The sequence below is a fragment of the Leuciscus leuciscus genome (assembly GCF_965113295.1).
Source record: "Leuciscus leuciscus genome assembly, chromosome: 12".
Classification (NCBI taxonomy): domain Eukaryota; kingdom Metazoa; phylum Chordata; class Actinopteri; order Cypriniformes; family Leuciscidae; genus Leuciscus; species Leuciscus leuciscus.
This window is the reverse complement of record NC_138736.1, coordinates 28,499,341-28,518,252: the sequence shown is the minus strand read 5'-3', so window position 1 is coordinate 28,518,252 and position 18,912 is coordinate 28,499,341. Positions and strand designations below refer to the sequence as shown.

The 18,912-nt window shown below is 38.0% G+C and overlaps 2 protein-coding genes across 2 annotated transcripts in view; both read left to right on the top strand.

Annotated features, from left to right (window-relative positions):
* LOC309510767 (uncharacterized protein) overlaps window positions 1–18,912 on the top strand; it is a 44,348-nt gene that overhangs the window by 7,941 nt on the left and 17,495 nt on the right. The window contains exon 4 of the mRNA XM_082185650.1: window positions 4,024–4,219. Within this exon, the coding sequence (XP_082041776.1) occupies window positions 4,024–4,219 (196 nt within the window). The remainder of the gene's footprint in view (window positions 1–4,023; window positions 4,220–18,912) is intronic.
* pleca (plectin a) overlaps window positions 12,232–18,912 on the top strand; it is a 94,094-nt gene continuing 87,413 nt past the window's right edge. The window contains exon 1 of the mRNA XM_082185638.1: window positions 12,232–12,516. Within this exon, the coding sequence (XP_082041764.1) occupies window positions 12,426–12,516 (91 nt within the window). The 5' untranslated portion in view covers window positions 12,232–12,425. The remainder of the gene's footprint in view (window positions 12,517–18,912) is intronic.

Genomic DNA, 18,912 nt, shown 5'->3' with positions numbered 1-18,912 from the left:
CAGTAGAGAGAGAGAGAGAGAGAGAGAGAGAGAGATTAAGTTTACAGTATGTGATTTACAGTATTTGAGTTTGTGTGTCTCTAAACAGTGTTTGGCAGCAGTGTCTCTACTAATAGCGAAACTGTAAGTTTATCTGCTTCAAAGACAGCACTGATATTACCTCGCTAAAGAGAAATGTCATGTAGCTTGTTAAACTATTTTACTGATAAAATCGTCAGAGCAGCGCTGACAACACGTTTCTGTGAGAGTGTGTGTCCGTACTGGTTTGACTGAGAGAGAGCGGGGAGCAAGAGAGTGCTTTCCGTACATAATACAATTTTATTTTGTCGCAAAATTGTTTACTATATTTATTTGCTTGGTCAGTGTCCTTGTGGGTTTTGGTTCTTTTGCTGTTGTAGTCTGTAAGGTATGGAAGCTTTTTTTCTGCCACAGAGTAAAACATTAACTTTTTATCTCACAATTGCGATTTACGTCACGCAATTCTGAGATATAAACTCGGAGTTGCGAATTATAAAGTCAGAATTGTGATATAAACTCAAAATTCTGATTTCTATTCTCAGAACTGAGATATAAACTTGGAATTGCGTGTTATAAAGTCACAATTGCGAGATAAACTCAGGCTTGTGAGTCTATAAAGTGGTATAAAAGTTCATAACACGCAATTGCAACTTTATATCACGCAATTCTGACTTTATAATTTCCAATTGCGAGTTTATATCACACAATTCTGAACTCTAAACTCGCAATTGCGAGAAAAAAAGTCAGAATTGTGAGATAAAAAGTCACAATTACCTTTTTTAAGCTTCCATAGTAAGGACCTTTGAAATAACTGAAATCATTTTGCAAAGTGATTATGGAACTGTAATGCGGTAAAAACCTGAACTATGTACTTTAGCTGTGTGTTTCCCTGAAAATCACATTATGAAATAAATGTTTTTCTCCAAAACACGTTGGGAACAATTGTTTGCCCCCTTTTATTAAATACTTTTTGCAACCTCTTTTTTCCAAGATAACAGCTGTGAGTTTTCTCCTATAATGCCTGATGAGTTTGGAGAACACCTGACAAGAGATCAGAGACCATTCCTCCACACAGAATCTCTCCATCCTGTTCTCCGATATAAGACAGCACAGGCTGTCAGGTTTAGATTTTTTATCTGTTGGTATTTGATCGAATCCGTGATGCCATGTATCTGAACAAGATGTCCAGGACCTCTGGCAGAACATTAGGCCCACAGCATTAAAGATACAGCAGAGTTTTTCTTTTTACACATGGGGTACTTTTTTATCCCTGTGTGCACCAAACCCATCTTAAGTGTTTGCTGCCAAAAAAGCGAATGTTTTTGTTTCATCTGACCATAGAACCCATCCCGTTTGAAGTTCCAGTAGTGTCAGTTACTTTTCAAATGTTCATTATAGGAGAAGACTCAGAGCTGTTATCTTGGAAAAAAGAGGTTGCAAAAAGTATTTAATAAAAGGGGGCAAACAATTGTTCCCAACGTGTTTTGGAGAAAAACATTTATTTCATAATGTGATCCCCCCCCCCCAGACACTTTCAATTATTTTATTTCAATGAAAGGTTAGATTTTTGCACATTTTTAAAATAAAATATCAAAAGGATTAAAAAAGCAGATTTATTTTTTACAGCCATATTTGATCATATTTACCAAGGGGGCAAACACTTTTTCACACCACTGTATATATATATATAAGGCAACACTTTAGTTTTAACTAACATTAAATGGATTTTTTTTTTAACATTGACTCCTAAAATAGAAGCTGTAATTATGAATTACTTTTTACTTGTATTTCCTTAGGAATCGAACCTATGACCTTGCCATTGCTAGTGGGATGCTTTACCACTTAGTTATGCTTCATGTTTCTTTTGTAACTCATTTTGCATCAATAAGTCGATATTGAAGCAATATCTAGTAACAAATTCCTATTACAACTTTTTTATTCAAATGTTTCAGTCACTTTTGAGGGGGTAGTTAGGGTGCATTACTTTGGGTAACACAACTGTGTATAGTTTATCAAACAGAGGAGCATTTGTTCATGGGGAAGCAATAAACTCTCACCCACATAAATAGATCAAATCTATCGTTGCATTGTGCAAAACACCCAGTGACATTCCACCATTGTGTGGAACTGAAGCACTATAGGGGGGAACACGAAGTTAGATCAGATCATAGATCACCTTTCCCCTCTCGAGCAGTGATCATCCACAGCATTTTGCACCGTCATCTCCACGGACAAACAACACCAGAGAGCATCCAGCGGTAAAAAAAATCACTTGACATTCATAACTAGGGCGCGTTCGTGCTGGATTCATCCCCGGTAAGTTCCAGTCTGCAGGTACATTTCTCCTTATCGCTGCATCTTGCAGTCAGGCTGCTTCACTGAATATGCGTTATTCGCCGGCGGGACGCTGTAAGTTTGGCATCGTTTAAACCGGAGCGTTAACATTACATGGACACACTGACATTGCCGTGTTGACAGATCAGAGGGCAGGGTGAACAGCTGGATGTAAAGAGACGCGGTACCGTTATAAAGCAGTTGTTTAAAGGATGCTCGGTGTGTTTGCCGCATCGTTGAATCTGCTGAGCAATGATGACGAGAATATTTCTGCGCGCGATGATGATATGCGCCTCTGCAACGCGCTGACATTTTTATAACAACGGTTAAATTTACAGCGCACGTGAAACGTAAACAAAGATAGGGTTTTCTGTCAGTATAATAAGATGATTTGAAAGTCGTTAGTAGTGCGTTTGTTATGGTCGGAGGTCGAACATGACAGTGTCCGTGTTTTAATAGGCTAAATATCGATAATTCAGTGGTAAACACTACCAAACGTGTGGTGGACACACACCTCATTATTTTGTAGAATAATAGTTGTCCAAACTATATAAAACAAATGGTGTGTGTGTGGGTGTTTAATTTATGTATAGGCCTACATTTAAAAATGTGGGTCAGTATAAGTTTTTCTTAAATGTTTTTGAAAAAAAGGTCAAAAGAACAGCATTTATTTGAAATATAAATCTTTTGTAACGTTATTGTTAGTAATTTAATGTTGCAATGCATTTGCAATGCAGTCCTTGCTGAATGAAAATGTCCATTAGGATACTTTAAAAAATAATCTCAGGCTATTCTGTAATGACATTATTTATGGAAAAAATAAATAAAAATACTTTACAGTTTTGTAAATAAATTCATGCATAGGCAGAAAACAAAAATTTTGGCCATTTAAGCAAATGTTTTTAAGATCATGTAGAACATAAATTCAATAAAATGTATGTCCAAACTTTTGACTGGTATAGTTTCTTTTAAAGTAACATGCATTACCATCTAATACAAGAATACAAAAAAGTGCCGGGAATATTTAGCAAAAGAAAAAATGTAGGTCCAGTCTTTTCACATTCACTACAGGACAACAAAGGTCACAGAAGTTGTGCCAGCTGACTTTGTAACCTCTCTAAATCACCACCCTGCATTTTTACTCCTGTCTGAAGTCTATTCAGATACACTACCAACAATAATGACATTCTTCCTCAGGGGCCACTGAAACATGCTCTTAACAACACCTTCATGTTGCCTTAGTAACTTCTGAGTAATCAATTACCCTCAAATCAGTCTCCGACAAGGTTTTCCGCCCTCTTCAGGAAAGCGAGCAGAAGCTTCCAGATTTCTTGTTTAATTAACATTGATTATATTCACAGACTACAAGCTACTTTCACAGGTTGAAATGCTGTTCCATACTATTAAATAGCAATATACAAAATTATGTATTTATTGCACTGTTATGGTGTAGTTTTATTAATAAATATTAAACATTATTAAACATGCTGTGATATGCTTTGTAGTGTCTTCCAGTGACCCTAAACAGTCAGCAGCTGTCCAAAGACGTGCTCCAAAATGTAGAACTGAAACCTCTATATCCTCCCGAGGAGTGCCAGCTCTCTGCTGTTGCATTGTGTACTAATGTTGAATCACCCCTAACACTCACGTTTACCGTCTCACTGTTCCCAGGTCATGTCGTCAGGGGGTCGCCGACGGATACTGGAGCGGTCTGCATCGGAGGAGAGTGCGAGTGACCTGAGCTCCTCACCTTTTCCCGGAGACACCTTACCATGGAACCTCCCTAAACACCAGCGTGTCAAACGCTCCAAATCTGCCTCTGGAGATGTCCTGGACGCTGCAGAGAGAGCGGTCATCCGTATTGCAGGTATGGTTTTGACATTTTAAGCCAAAAAAACTTGAAACGACATGAGTTTAATTAGTTTTAAGGAGTCTTGATTTTGTCTTGATTCTTTTTGGGGGGGGGGTCTACTAGGTTTTCATGCTTGAATGTCCAAAAACATCGTCCACATAGGCTATTTTACCTTATTGCAGCACCTCTTTTTCCAGTCTGTCAGTAATGCTCTGTTTAGTTCCTGTCTCTATTAAGCCCCTCCCTCCAAAAAGCACAATGCACTCGGATTGTTCATGAGTACCAGTATGTTGTGATTTGTCAACCTCTTCGAGCATGTTTCGGAAATGTCACACTCTTTACCATAACCGTGTGTTTAAACACACCACTAGCACAACTCAACCAGGCCTCACCTCTTTTTTTAGCATATGGCTTGAACGGTAATTTTTTAAATGAGGAATATTGTGACGTGTATGTTCACGGAAGAAAACTCAAGACTACAATTGAGGCGTTTCAGGGAATTCAGAAACCAGTGCTTACTGATTTAGAGAATAACGCCGTTTGGAGTGGACTGTGCTTTGTATTGCTCAAACAGCAATATTACACTATGAAGAAAGTTGAAAGTATAAAACAGCATTATAGGTCATCTGTGTTTTTTAGATGCAGCAAAAATCCACTTGCAAGTTTCAACTATAACATATTCTACTATAATCTGAAGCACAGCTCACACAGAAGTCAACGCAGCAAATCTGCATGACCAACTTAAACCGAAATCAATGCAAAATTCCCAATTACTGAACTTTGCAAGTGAAAATTCACAGAACAATTGTAAATGTGAACACACCTTAGCCAGAGTACATGGCGACCTTTTGAATTGCAGTCTATGGAGAAAGATGCTCTTCACTGCAAGGTGATACAGTTTACCTTGATACCTTTTTAAATCACACAGAAATGACAGCATAATTTAAACATCACCACATGACACATTATCCAGCAAGTCGTTTTAAATTTGTTTATAATTCTGCTGGTTGCTTTTATCTAGCTTATACATTTAACCATATAGTCAGTTACTCAAAAATATTTACAGATGGATAAAAAAGTGGCAGAGGCTTCGCTAACTGTATTTGCCTCTGGGCTTAAATGTGTTAGCGTAGACAAATACAGTGTTTTGTATCACACACGCAAGCCTTGAGTCCAGTATGCACAAGGAGTATTACTTGCTTGGCAGGTGTCTGATGTGCCGTTGAAGTTCCGTATAAAATACTTGCTTCTGGTTTCTTCCGTTTGCTTAAAAATAGCTTTTTCCGTGTGTGAGTCATTAGATAGAGAACTACCAAACCTTTTCAGGATATTGTTAACTATTGGCTTGGAAGGGGGAAAAAAAACCACCCCTGGCATTCTGGATGTCCTGTACTTGCAGGTTGTATATTCAAGTAGAACATTTATTTCAGAAAAGCACATTCAGAGGCATGTTACAGTCTGCTGTTTTTGTTCATTAAAAAGCTGCTTGTCTGGTAACCCTGCAGTAAGTCTGTTTCCTATGTGACCCTGCCATGCTGCAATAGGTCTGATGCAGCAGTTATTCTGTGTGTGAGTTCGTAACACACCACACACACTCACACAATATTAGGCAAGGGTGTGGTCGGAAGACTGCAGTGCTCTTATCTCTGTTCCTCTGATCTGCATCATGCACGCGTATAAGATTCTGACACCATTAAGCAGCTTATGACATTCCTCCTTTGTGCCATAAATCTATTATATAAGTGGAGAATTCTCAGTTACACTTTATTTTAAGGTGTCATTGTTACAGTGTAATTATATATTTAAGAAATGAGTAATATACAACTACATGAACTTACTATAGGGTTAGGGTAGGACTAGGGTTTGGTTGAGGGTTAGTTGCATGTAATTATGCATAATTTACTGTATTAATTACTATAGGAAGTACATGTAACATATGTAACAAGGACACTGTAAAATAAAGTGTTACCGAATTTTCTGATTCACTGACATCTTTATCTTACAGTGGAAGGCTGGATGCTGATGTATAGTCTGGATGAACCATATCCATTCTTTCATACGTAGACCTTGAGTGTTTTGAGACTGTTTCAGGAAACTTTAAAGCATTGAACGTTTGTGCATTTGGCTAACATTTTTTCAAAGTGACTTTCAGTGCATTAAGGGTTGGCATTTCATCTTTCCACGACTTTGGTGTTGCTAGTGCCTTCCTGTTTCTACCAGAGTTTTCTTTTTTCTTGCAGACATGACCATGTTTCTAGTAATAATCACATTTATCCACAAAGTAGATTACCACAGGATGTTTTGATAATATTCCAAGTTTGATCTGCACTTGGCTGCCATCCTGTGGTAGTAAATAGTTTCTGTAGAAATTAGTGAGTCAGCATATCTGCTTGCTCAGCTCATTTAAATTCATTGTAATTTAATTCATTAAATTAATCACGGTAGCCTTTATTCTAAGCTCAATTATTTTTCAGATTTTTCAGATATTGTCAAGACATGCATCCATTTTAGGGACTAGGAATACTTAAATAACAAAATCAATATGTTAATACTTTGCATAATGCATAATACTTTGCATCTGAGTCTGAATACACACATTTAATTTGTGACTCTTAGCTCCTTATATTTTTAACTCCAGATCTGACGTTTCTGACCTGCCATCCCATTGCAGGGGCCAGGTTTCACACAGTTGCCTCTGGCTAGTTTGAGCCCTGCAGAATGCTCTAGAGTCTAGAATGTCTGGAATTTTATTTGTGTAGACACCAGAGAAAGGTTTGAGGGGTGATTTTTATGAGTTTCATGGAAAGGCAAGCATAACACACTCTGACACTGAACTGGCAGGATGACAGGGAGTTATAGTTACCAGACACAATATAATAAATCCAACCCAAGGCATCATATTATATTATATTATATTATATTATATTATATTATATTATATTATATTATATTATATTATATTATATATGATTGTGATATTTTTCATGTATATTTTGTATGCATTTTTATTTTCAGTAGTATAGTTAAAATAGTCTTTTTAAAATGCAAACTTATGCTTTCTATCCTGTTTTAATAATGCCTATGAGGTGTTGAGGGATGGAATTCAGCATATGAACTACAACACATCCAATTTTTCCTTCGTACCATCACTGCACAGCACAAACTGATTATCAGTTACTCCTCACTGGAACTACTGGCATGTAGGAGATCTCCAGACGATTGCATTTAGGATATATGTCATTAATTAAGAATTCAACCAACCCACGCAAGTGTATTGCACCATGATGTATCTGCTATAAGAAGCTTGTAGTATTTTATTTTTATTTTTTTTGCTGCTGAAAAATGTCAGATGGTTGTCTCCAAAAAAATGTCTTGGGAAAATCTGTAACCTTTTAGACGGCACACCATGAATCAATTATTCATGATTAACTATAAATAGCATACTGAAGTTGATTCCACATACTTCCAGACCTCAAAAAATCCAGTGAATTATTCACTGATAGTTCTGATAGTCAAGCATCTAACTTCCCATATCTCATCATTGTTGTCTTTACATTTCACACACAGATAATGTGCAAGAGTTCAGAAGCAGATCTGAGGGAAATCAGTGGAGATCTATATACCGATTTTGTGTTATAAGCTAAAGTCCAGGTTAAGTGCCTTGATTGAAGTGTATTGTTTTTTTCTTATGTTAGACAATGACAGAAAAGTAGATTGTGGCAGTTCATTCGTTCTAATGCCAAATATTTTAGAAATTTTTTGTAGCCCCCAAATGTCAGTCCTACTGCAACCACATGGTGTCAGTAGTTCAAGCAAAAATATCTGAGAAATGTTTTAGATTACTTTTGTTTTTGCTCATACAGGGTTTCCATCAAGCATTCTTTTTACTTTAAAGTCCAATAGATTAGAATGAGTTTGAGTGATACCGATTATGTAGACCAAGATGACAAGCTCATTAGGCCAAAAGACATCTGTCCTGCTGCTGCAATGTAGAAACTCGAGACATTAGTGTCATGCCTTTATTGATTATCTGATTTTGAAGACATGGAAAGCTAACTGTGCTATGTAAATGTGTAGAATTTAATGCTTCTATTCTTTGGTTCTCATGATGAATATAGACATATGCTGGTTCTTTTATTGTCCAGTAAGCAACCATCCAAAATACCCTAGCAACTGCATAGCAACACACGTTTAAAACAACTCAACGCTTTAGTAACTGCATAGCAATGTCCTGGCAAACCAACAACACACTAGCATCATGGCGGAGAGCAGTGTTGCCAGATTGGATTATCGTACCAGATCCAATTATCGTACCAGAAGCTCAAAACTATCGTATTTGGAAGAAAATTATCGTACACGACTCACAAGTCAAACGGACAGAATACAGCTATTTATCTAGACCAACAACTTTTTGACAGGACCTGCAAATTACTGTATTGCTAAATTATCAACCTGAACTGACTTAAGCGCCGCGGCAGGAACGTTAACTTCTGCTTGTGAGAGAGAGTCATTCTCCACGATGACTGGCCGAAAAGACATAACGTGAGATGAGATTGAAGACGTGTAATACCACGTTCTCCTCACAATCATGACGGTAGACGCGGGATCTACAGCTAGATCAATAAGTATAGAAGCCTTATGATTACAACGACCATTATTTGAAGTGTCACAATTTTCATAAATAATCATACATCGGTCAAAAATACCGTACAAATACGATAATTACAGTACGTCTGGCAACACTGGCGGAGAGTTTTGTGCTACCAACAGTTTTCTTCAGAAAATGTAAAAACTTGGTTTATTTTTGTTTCTGCACAGATTTCAGCTGCTTTGATAAATAAACCAGCTGTTAAAGTGTGATTTGAACAGAATCCATAAATATGTTGGACCATGTTTTGCATCTTTTTAAGGCATATCCAGTTCCCTTAGTTCTTGACAGATTAATCACATCCTTTATTTTCATTCCACATTTGGCAAAGGTGTTCAGAGCACATATATCAGACACGATTCAATTATTTCCGAAGAATTTATTACATGGAATCTCCAGAAAAGCAATACAAATGAATGTATTTTCTAGAAAATATGCTCCGTTCTCTTTTATGAGGGTGTGCATTCTGTGCAAAATAATCTGGACTTATTTTGACATTTTATGGCTCCTGAAGCCCAAATATTTGCAGTAGTTTGAGAAAGAGCTTCTCAGTGACATTAAAAATGTCAAAAACTGACAAGCATTATCCAGGATATTGGAAAAGAGCTGACAGGTTGATGCATTGTGGCCACCTTGGGAATGCTCGTAACAGGGCACATCTGGTGTAGGGGATTTCTTATGGTAAGGGGTGGGGTTTGCCCCCTTGTGACCATTGGGGGGGGGGGGGGGGGGGGTAAGATGGATGGCTGCGAACGTATAGTCGCTACCAGCCTGAGCGTGTGTTTTTATTTTTTGTAGTTTATTTTTTTATTTTAGAAAGGGGCTAAGGAGAGACAGCAGAACTGCATTTCACACCCACTTCATTCTTTAAAAGCTAATTGCTTTTTAAAGTGATAAAAGTTCAGTTCCTCCGCCCCATCCTCATCTCAGGAAGCTTTTCCATTTTCTCCTGAGATAGACTGTAGGACACACTTCATACAAAAGGGCTTTATTTCCTTCTCTCCTTCCCACTCGCTCTCTCTCTACTTCATTTAATCACCACTGTCACTCTCTCAAAACATACACACACTTTTGCTGGTGGTTTCTAGGGTGTTTTTGGTTGTTGCTAAGTGCTTTCTGGGTGTTATGGGTTGTTGCTAGGTTGATTCTAGGTTGTTTCTAGGTGGTTTCTAGGGTGTTTATGTGGTTACTAGGGCATTGCCATATGGTTTCCAATGAGTTCTGGGTTGTTTTTGAATGCGTTCTTGGGTATTCTGGGTTGTTGCTAGTATTTTGTCAAAAGTACTAGAACTTTGTTATCAAGCCGATAATGAAATAAATATTTTTTAAATTAACGGCACAAACCTTTTTGCAATACTGCTATTACAGAGTATCTGGTCAATTCGGCAGCCACTGATAGGTAGAAGCTATGTGCCGTTTTAATGTGTTATTTACTTTGGCATCGTGACAGCACTAGTTGCTAGGGTATCCTTGTTCCAATGTTTTTATTTTATGTTTTTTTTTATTTATTTATTTTTTATACAGGGTGTTTTAAGTGGCCAGTAGTTGGTTTTTATGGTGTTCTGGATTGTTGCCACGTGGTTTCTAGAGCATTCTGGGTGGTTTCTTTGGTGTTGCTAGGTGGCTTTTAGGGTGTTTTGGGTTGTAGCTTACTGGTCCAGTAACTGTTTTATCATCTGGCAGGTGTAACCTGTTAGTCTGAACATTTAGGCTATAAAAGTTGCAACTTGCAACTGCATGATTTTGAAGTGTTTTTCATGTGGAGGATGATGAGAAATATTGATGCTTGCTGTAGCAAACACCATTATTAAAGGTAGGGTAGGTGATCATTTTTCTAAAAAAAAAACATTCCAAATTTGTTGAAACTGTCTTTATATACCAATACATAATTAAAATGTAAGTACTCTGAAAAAGAAAATATAAAAATCGAGTGACTGTAGACCTTTTAATCTGCAATAAACACAGCTCATTATTTCCATTCACTCCACCCCCTCCCTTCTGAGCTCCTTCCAAAGCCACGCCCCCAAAACACATGAACGCGCGACGCCAAACGCTCAGGCTGGAACAAGACGCATTTATTACCTGAGACGAGTGGAGAGGAAGGAGCGCAGTACATACAGTGACATCATGTCAGAATCACATGTAATAAAATACCTAACTTTATCACTATGAATATAAACAAATAAGATTTCTTTTAGTACTCACTATCAAGCTAGCATATCGATAATGGTAAAGTTTCATTCGGTAACGAGCTATATTTATAAGGCAAAACTAAAAACAGGTTGCATTGATACACGTTTTTCCATTACCATCAGTTACACTGTGATGAAGATGAATTTCGTGTAAGATTCATAACATATACGGTGTTTTGCATGTAAGAGTTTCCATGATGAAAACATTGTTGACTCTAATGAAGACTAACGTACACTCCGAGTCCGGAGACAAGTACCGCATCGTCGGTTCGAGGACAGGTCCGGGGTTGAGGGCGAAGCAGAGGAGGTCGTTCAAGAGCGCGGGCAGGGTCCGAGGAAGTAGTTTTTGCCTTGTTTGCCTTCGCTGACTGCATATGCAGGTGCTTTGAGCTGAATATTTCCGGGAACGGTGACATGTGATGAGTGCACGCAGGGCAGCGCGCGCAGTGGGGCTCGGGGCGGGCACGAGACATGAAGGCATCTGATTGGTTCTTTACATTCGCACCGAATGGCAGTGATTGGTCAGAGTTTTTACTGTCCTGCAGCTGCTACAGAGGTCTGATTTTTTTCATTCCTTTTTCTAAACACATAATGTATTGACTACTATCAGGATGGAAGGACCATTTCACCCAGTATAAAAAAAAGTGTTTCTGAACAGGATTACCTACCCTACCTTTAAAGGATTTTTTTTTGGTCAGGATCTTATTTTTTATGTTGCCAATTGCCATTGTTGAAAGTTTAGTATTTTTGTTCATCTGTTCAGTTCTATCTGATCTTTTCATCTTAAGCATGTTATTTAATGACTGCTTAAGCATTATGTTATGCTGTTTTATGCCCATGTGGATGCCAGGGATTTGGTTGTGTTTGTTCACACATTGTTGTTAGTGGGTCTGTATGCATGTAAGAGTGTCAAAGTCCTGCTGAGATTTAGCTCTCATGTCAAAGCCAATATTATCCCACACTACATATTTCTGCTGATCTACCAGCTTCATAACATATTCATTGTACTAGATCTGATGTCCTTAGAAAGCAGCCTGTTGCTCCTGTGTGTACATGTGTGTTTCATATATGCCTTTAAGAGGTGGGACCATGCTCTCTCTCTGTGTGTGTGTGTGAGTGTGTGTGTTGGTATTTCTCAAGCTTAAGGAGGGGAGTGGTACTGGTGGTCTGGAACGAGAGCCAGAACTGTGGGGGAATACTCACTCACACACTTACTCATACATACACACACATACTCTCTCACACACACACAGCCTGGAGAGAGTGAGACTGTACAAACACACCAGTCTGTTCTAACAGACCAGTCGTCAGGAAAGCACATCCGAAGAGGGACTGAAAGTAAGAGAAGAAGGGAAAATAGACGAGAGATTGACCTGACCTCATGTCCATGTACGATCCAGCCAGCGTGACTGCTCACGTAGACGAGCAGGAGTTTGTTCAAGCCTACGAGAACGTCAGGGAGAAGTATAAAGGTACTGAAGCCGCGGCTGTCACTGTCCGTGTGTGAATGCACCATCTGTGCGACTGTGATTGTGTGCATGCGTTCACGTCTGGAGAAGAGGGGGCTGTAGCTCAGCCATTGCCGTCGGGTTATAAGTAGTTCCACATTGACTGGCAAAGATGTGCGCGACTGCAGAGTTGCAAAAGACTAAACCTAGAGGCAATAGTTGCTCTGAAACTTTTGATTCGCTGTGAGTTCTACAGCTGTTTCTGTTAAAACACATGCTGGCGAGTCCGTTTAATTCAGATGTAATTCAGATGTCTTCAACCCACCTGGCGTATCATGGTCTTCAATCATCCAGTAGAGGACTGTCTATACACAACATGTCTTATGAGACAAGTTTACTAAGTGTTAATAATTTATTCTTGGCATTTTTGCAGCTACAAAGACTGATTCATAGCAGTTGTACAATGTTTACCTTTATTTACATATAAGGCCTGCTATATGAAGTTGTGAACAGGAATGCAATTTAAACAGACTCTGAAAAGCATTGTGTTATTATATACATTACTGTTTAAAAGTTTAGGGTCAAAGTTTGTTTTACACTTTTGTTTAGCAAGAATGCATTAAATTGATCAAAAGTGACATTAAAGACATTTGTAATAATAATATTTCAAATAAATGGGGTTCTTAATAAAAATAAAAAAATCACGTTTTCCACAAAAACATTAAGTAGCTTATATTAACAGTTTTGAGCAGTGATAATAATAATTTCTTGAGCATCAAATCAGCATTTGAATGATTTCTGAATTATCATGTGACACTGAGGACTGGAGTAATGATGCTGAAAATTCAGTTTTGCCATCACAGGAATAAATTACATTTACAAAGCAGATTTACAAAATTGAATGCCTTACAACCCCTCAAATAAGTTTATATGTGATGCCATTGTTGTTATAGGGCCATGTCAGCTAAAATATATTTTATAATGACATGTTCTGACATGTTGTTTTAAGTTGTTTTAAGTTAAATGGCTCATCAGACAGTTTTTGTGTTCTTAACTATGTAACCCTCTATGTAACCCATAATCCCACTTCTGCCCCATGTCTGCAGGACTGGGTCCTGAGGAGAGATCTATAAATATCGCCCCAGTTTATTATTGTAGAGGAGAACTGGACCCAGACGGCCTGCATAAGTTTGAATATTAGTCTGAACGAATCCTCTAGAGGGGTTTTATGCAAAACTTATTTTACACAAAATTAACCTATCTTAACTAACCCAACCCCCCCCATGTTTCCAGTTTGGAACTGATATTGATTCATGTGCCAGCACACTTTACACAGGTTACATGCATTTACTGGTCAGGTTGCACCCTTTGTTTGAATCCCAAATGTTTGCTGGATTACACAAAGCCTATCTAATAATATCAAGCCTATTTAAACATCTCTTCATGATCTGAGTGTGTAAAATGTTTTGTGTCTTCCTATGGACCTCTTCCCTTTTGAAGTGGATCACATGGTGACAAATTTGGCAGCAGTGTGAGTGTTCCATGACCCACTGAGATGGTTTCCTCTTTTGTGTCGCCTTTCATTTTTGCGACACCTGCTGATAAGAGGCAGATTTAGAGAAGATTAAGAATTAAGAATACATAGATTGAATTAGACGTGATAACTTATCAAATTGCAGTGAGCTAAATCTGTAACATTTATATTTTCTCCATTTTAGGATAATTTTAAATGTGATTTTCAGGTGCGTGTTTTAAAGTTGGTTTGTCCCCACCATGGGTTCAGTACTGATGGATTGAAATGCAGCGAAGCGGATATTTTGGTGTCATTTCTGTTTTTAACATCCAAACATAATACTCTTCCCGTGTGTCTCTTAAATAGGATGGCTGAACTAATTTTAACCGGAATGAAATCTGTCCTATGTTTAGATTACTTTTAAATTAAGCATTCACAGACCTCTTCAGATGCAGGATCGGATTTCGTGACTTTGACATCACGTTCTTCCCCCTTTAACCACATCTGTCTCCGAACTAGAATCTGACCCTTTGACCCTATGGAATACTTATTGAGCTTCCTGATTGTGAGGTTGAATGGTAACCTGGTAAGAGAGCCTGTGTTTGATCAGCGGAGTGTGTCCTCTAACCTTAACCAAACACAAGGTCCCTTAGATGACTGTCTAAAGGCTGCTGTTGACCCGAGGTGACCCTGTGTTCAGGGAGGAGTTGCTTTTAAAGATGCAATGTGCTGTTAAACTTTGGTTTGGCCACATCTTGAGATGGTATGCACACTCACACTGAATGATTTAACCCTTGACCCCAAGAGTATTTTCCTGGTATCACCATGGCAAAGCCATGACTCGGTCCTCTTGGAATTCCTGAAGTACATTAGCGAAGTACATGTATGTATAATGTGTATTTTAAACCAATTAGATACAATGGCCCCAAAAAGTATTTTAAGCCACACCTAAAATATATGAATGTCATTGTATTAATAAAAAGTATCTAACCAAGTGGTATTTTTCTTTAAAGGTGCACTAAGCGATGTTGGGTGAAGTCACTTCTTGTTGACGGTCAAAGTATTGTAAAACAAAACGGAGGCTAGCTCGACCCTCCCTCGTCCTCATCCCATCCCCTCCCCCTCCTTTCCGTGCTTCCTGAAACAGTCATGAACCATTTAGAAAAACCAAACTGGATTTACCCACCTGCCCAGCAAAAACAGAGCCACCTGAATTTCGGATTGGAAGCCCTTCTGCCGGCGAGAAGTTCTCGCCACCTTTTGAACGCTTTTCCGATATAAATTTGGGACTTCGCGCGTTCCTTCTCCTTTTCCCTCTTCTTTGTTATTTGTTCATCGGAACGTCGTCTCTTTGGCCGTGTGTCGGCCATATCAAAATTCTCAAGAATATACATTTTTAACGTTAGTCGTTGTCGTTGTCTAGGACATCTCTCCTCTAGCTAACTTCCCTCTTCATGCTTCTCTTTCCTCCACTCCCCACACCCCCCTTCATGTGCACGCGCACTAACCCCCAACCCCCACCCCCAAATCATTCTTGTCGGTTATTGGCTAGAACACTGTTTGTTATGTTTCATGGTCCAGGCTGGGCCAGTTCGTTTTTCTTGCCGTTTGTGGAGCCTGGGCTGTCTACAGAGATCGCGTTTTTTTACAGTGTGTTCAGGGGACAGGCAGCTAGCGGATAGTGAGGAGATGTTTGCTGTATGTGACAAAAAATGTTTTGGCCTAAAAAACGTGTGACATCGCTTAGAGCACCTTTAACCAAAACATTTCAGTTAGGGAGTTTATTAATATAACAATAATAAAATATATATATATATATATATATATATATATATATATATATATATATATATATATATAACAATAGATTAAAAAAATTTAGGTAGGTAAGATTAAAATAAATAAATATTAAAAGCAGTCTCTTATGCTCACCAAGGCTGCATTTATTTGTTAAAAAAAATGCAGTAAAAACTGTAATATTGTGAAATATTATTTCAATTTATCATGAATTTTCGGCATCATTACTCCAGTCTTCAATGTCACATGACCCATCAGAAATCATTCTTATATGCTGATTTGATACTCAAGAAACATTTCTTATTGTTGTCAATATTGAAAACATTTATTGCTGTTTAATTTTTTTTGTGATCCAACTGTGGTCCATTTTTTAGGATTCTTTAAATATATGAATAGTTCAAAATATGAAATAAATGAAAATATTTTTTTGTAATAATGTGTCTTTAAAGCCACTTAAAGGAACCTATCTTGCACCCAGCGCAATTGACTTTGTACACCGACGCATGTATCATTCCTATTTTGCACCCGACGCACAGCGGACTTTTCCCTCTACAGACGCACGTCGGTAAATTAGGGAATGAACTTGCGCTCCCGGGGGGGAGGCGGTTCAGCGAAAAGAGGAGGCGTGTTCCGGCGCAAACGTTCCCTGGTGCTATTTTGCAGTTTCAGAAAACAATTCCGCCACAGACCAGACCTAGTCTAAAGTCAGTGGCGCGTTATTTAGATGCTATTTTAAGGGCGCATGCTTGGCCATAATGTAGCGCATACACTTTGCTTCTCTCATCTACACAGACGCAGGCAGCAGTTCCCATTTTTGCAAACCATTCATAATTACAAGGAAAAATATTACCACACAAGGGAAATCATTATGGTGTCCATGAAGATGTGAAAAAATAGGCATAAATCTAGTCATTTATCCCGCCGGTATAATAGCAACAGCGCCCGAGATCCGTCCATAAAGTTACTTGCGTTTCGCATTTGATACTTGCGTTTCAGATCGTTAAAATAGGGCCCAAAGTCTTTGTCTCTTTTGATCAATTTCATGCATTCCCTAAAAGAGTGAGAAAAATTTTATGTTTAACAACATTATTTACTTTATTTTATTTTTATTTTTACAGATGCCACCTGATTTTATATTATTACTAATGAAGTCAATGAGAGTCCAAATACTTTTTAGGGCCACTGAAGTTTCAACTCTTTATTTTAGTTTGGGAAGAGGATCAATAAAGCAAAACCCTACATTTTCAGTTTATAACGTAAGATTATCAGTGTATTAAAAATGATCACGACGGGTAATCACGTGAAACAAGGAAAACAGTACGAGGTGTGGCATTGACAAAGTCTGTCTGTTTGTAACTGGCCAAACATGTGTTTCTGATCTGAATAACTTCCTTGCTTTAATCTTGAGCTACCTTTAGATCGTCCACATATGGAGCAGCTCTAACCCCTCTACTCCCTTAGCCAGGATCAGGTTTATGCAACCTGATCTTACATTCTAAAATAGTGCCTCTAAAAAGCCTACTCATAGTGATGAACGTACAGTTATCCGTGAGTATGCACGTTCACTTATTCATAACGCAGATTTGGATTTGAACTAATGCTGGTCACACGTTTAAAAGTATTTGGTGTATCCATACAGTATTTGTTACACACGATTTCCTGGAACTGTCCTGCGACACACCCACTCACACAGAAAATACACCCATGAGTAAAGCTCATGACTCAAATGAAGCTCCAAATGATGGCATGGCCAATGGGAATTGAGGGATTACTTTTTGTAATGTGATAATGATTGATGTCATTAAGCGTTCCCGTGTGAAATGTGTGGATCATCTTGGGAAAGTCAGCTCCTTATATTTAGAAAACCCAGGCTGGGGTACGGTGTCACCCTATTTGAATGTGAATGATAAAATTGCAGACTGTTTACAAAGAATAACAGCATATCATACATTCTTTATTGGAATTTCCTAATGCATTCAGTAGTTTTGTTCAAGAATCCATAGTTTTATAACAGAGCTTTTTAACTTAAAGGGATGAATGTGAATGAAAAGGGGAATTCAAATTCATTTTATATTCTTTCACCCTAATGCCATTCTAAACCTTAAAAAACATTATTTTGTCTGTAAAACACCAAAAAAGATAGTTTGAATAATGCCTATACAATGAATGTCAATGGGGTCAAGTCTTTTTTTGGACCTCACTGACTTTCATTGTATGCGTTTCATTCTACCCTGTACTATTAACAGAATGGACGTTAATGCCGATATAGTTGCTTTATTGAACATAACAAACCCCTGACTCTGCTGTCCGGGATGAATACTAGAAGGCAAATTTATGTCACACCGAATACAGGTCGTGGTGCAGCAACAACCATCCCAACAGTATGGAGAGAAAGCAGTTAAAACAGTCTTCAAAACGTGTTCTATTGTGTTCTATAGAAGAAAGAAATTCATACAGGTTTGGTACGACATGAACATAATCTCATGATTAAATGATAACAGAATTTTTATTTTTTGCGGTAAACTAAAGTCCCATAAAAGCAATTATATGCCATACTTTAGCATAACATTGACTGTCGACTGAAAGTGGAAAATGAAAAAGAAAAATTGGAAAAGGAGCATATCGAAATACAGTGAAAGCTGTTTTCCTGTCCGAGGCCTTTATCCACGTCTTAAAGAGGGAAAGTTTAGGTAATGGAAGTCATGGTTTTCCGAACTGGAAATAGAAAGGGAATGTTGTTAATACACTGTTGAAAAACGTGTTTCTTGGAGAGAATGCTGGAAAGAAAGAGGTTTAGAGAGATATTTTATGCTGTGGGTTTCATGTAGGTGGATGATGGAGAATTGGGATGTTTAAATTGCGTTTTTGGTCATGTTACTTGATTAGCATAATTTATTTACTAAATGAGGTGCTAAAGCAATGCAGACAGAATGTACAAATAAAATATCTTATTGAATTTCTCCCGCTCTATTTAACACAAATTTACCAACACATGATATGTTTCTTGGATATTTCATTAGTTTTCTAGTAAGTTGAATAGGAACAGCTGGAAAGAACAAAAATGTAAATGCGCAAATGTTCTTAATACCTTTCACACATGGAATACTTTC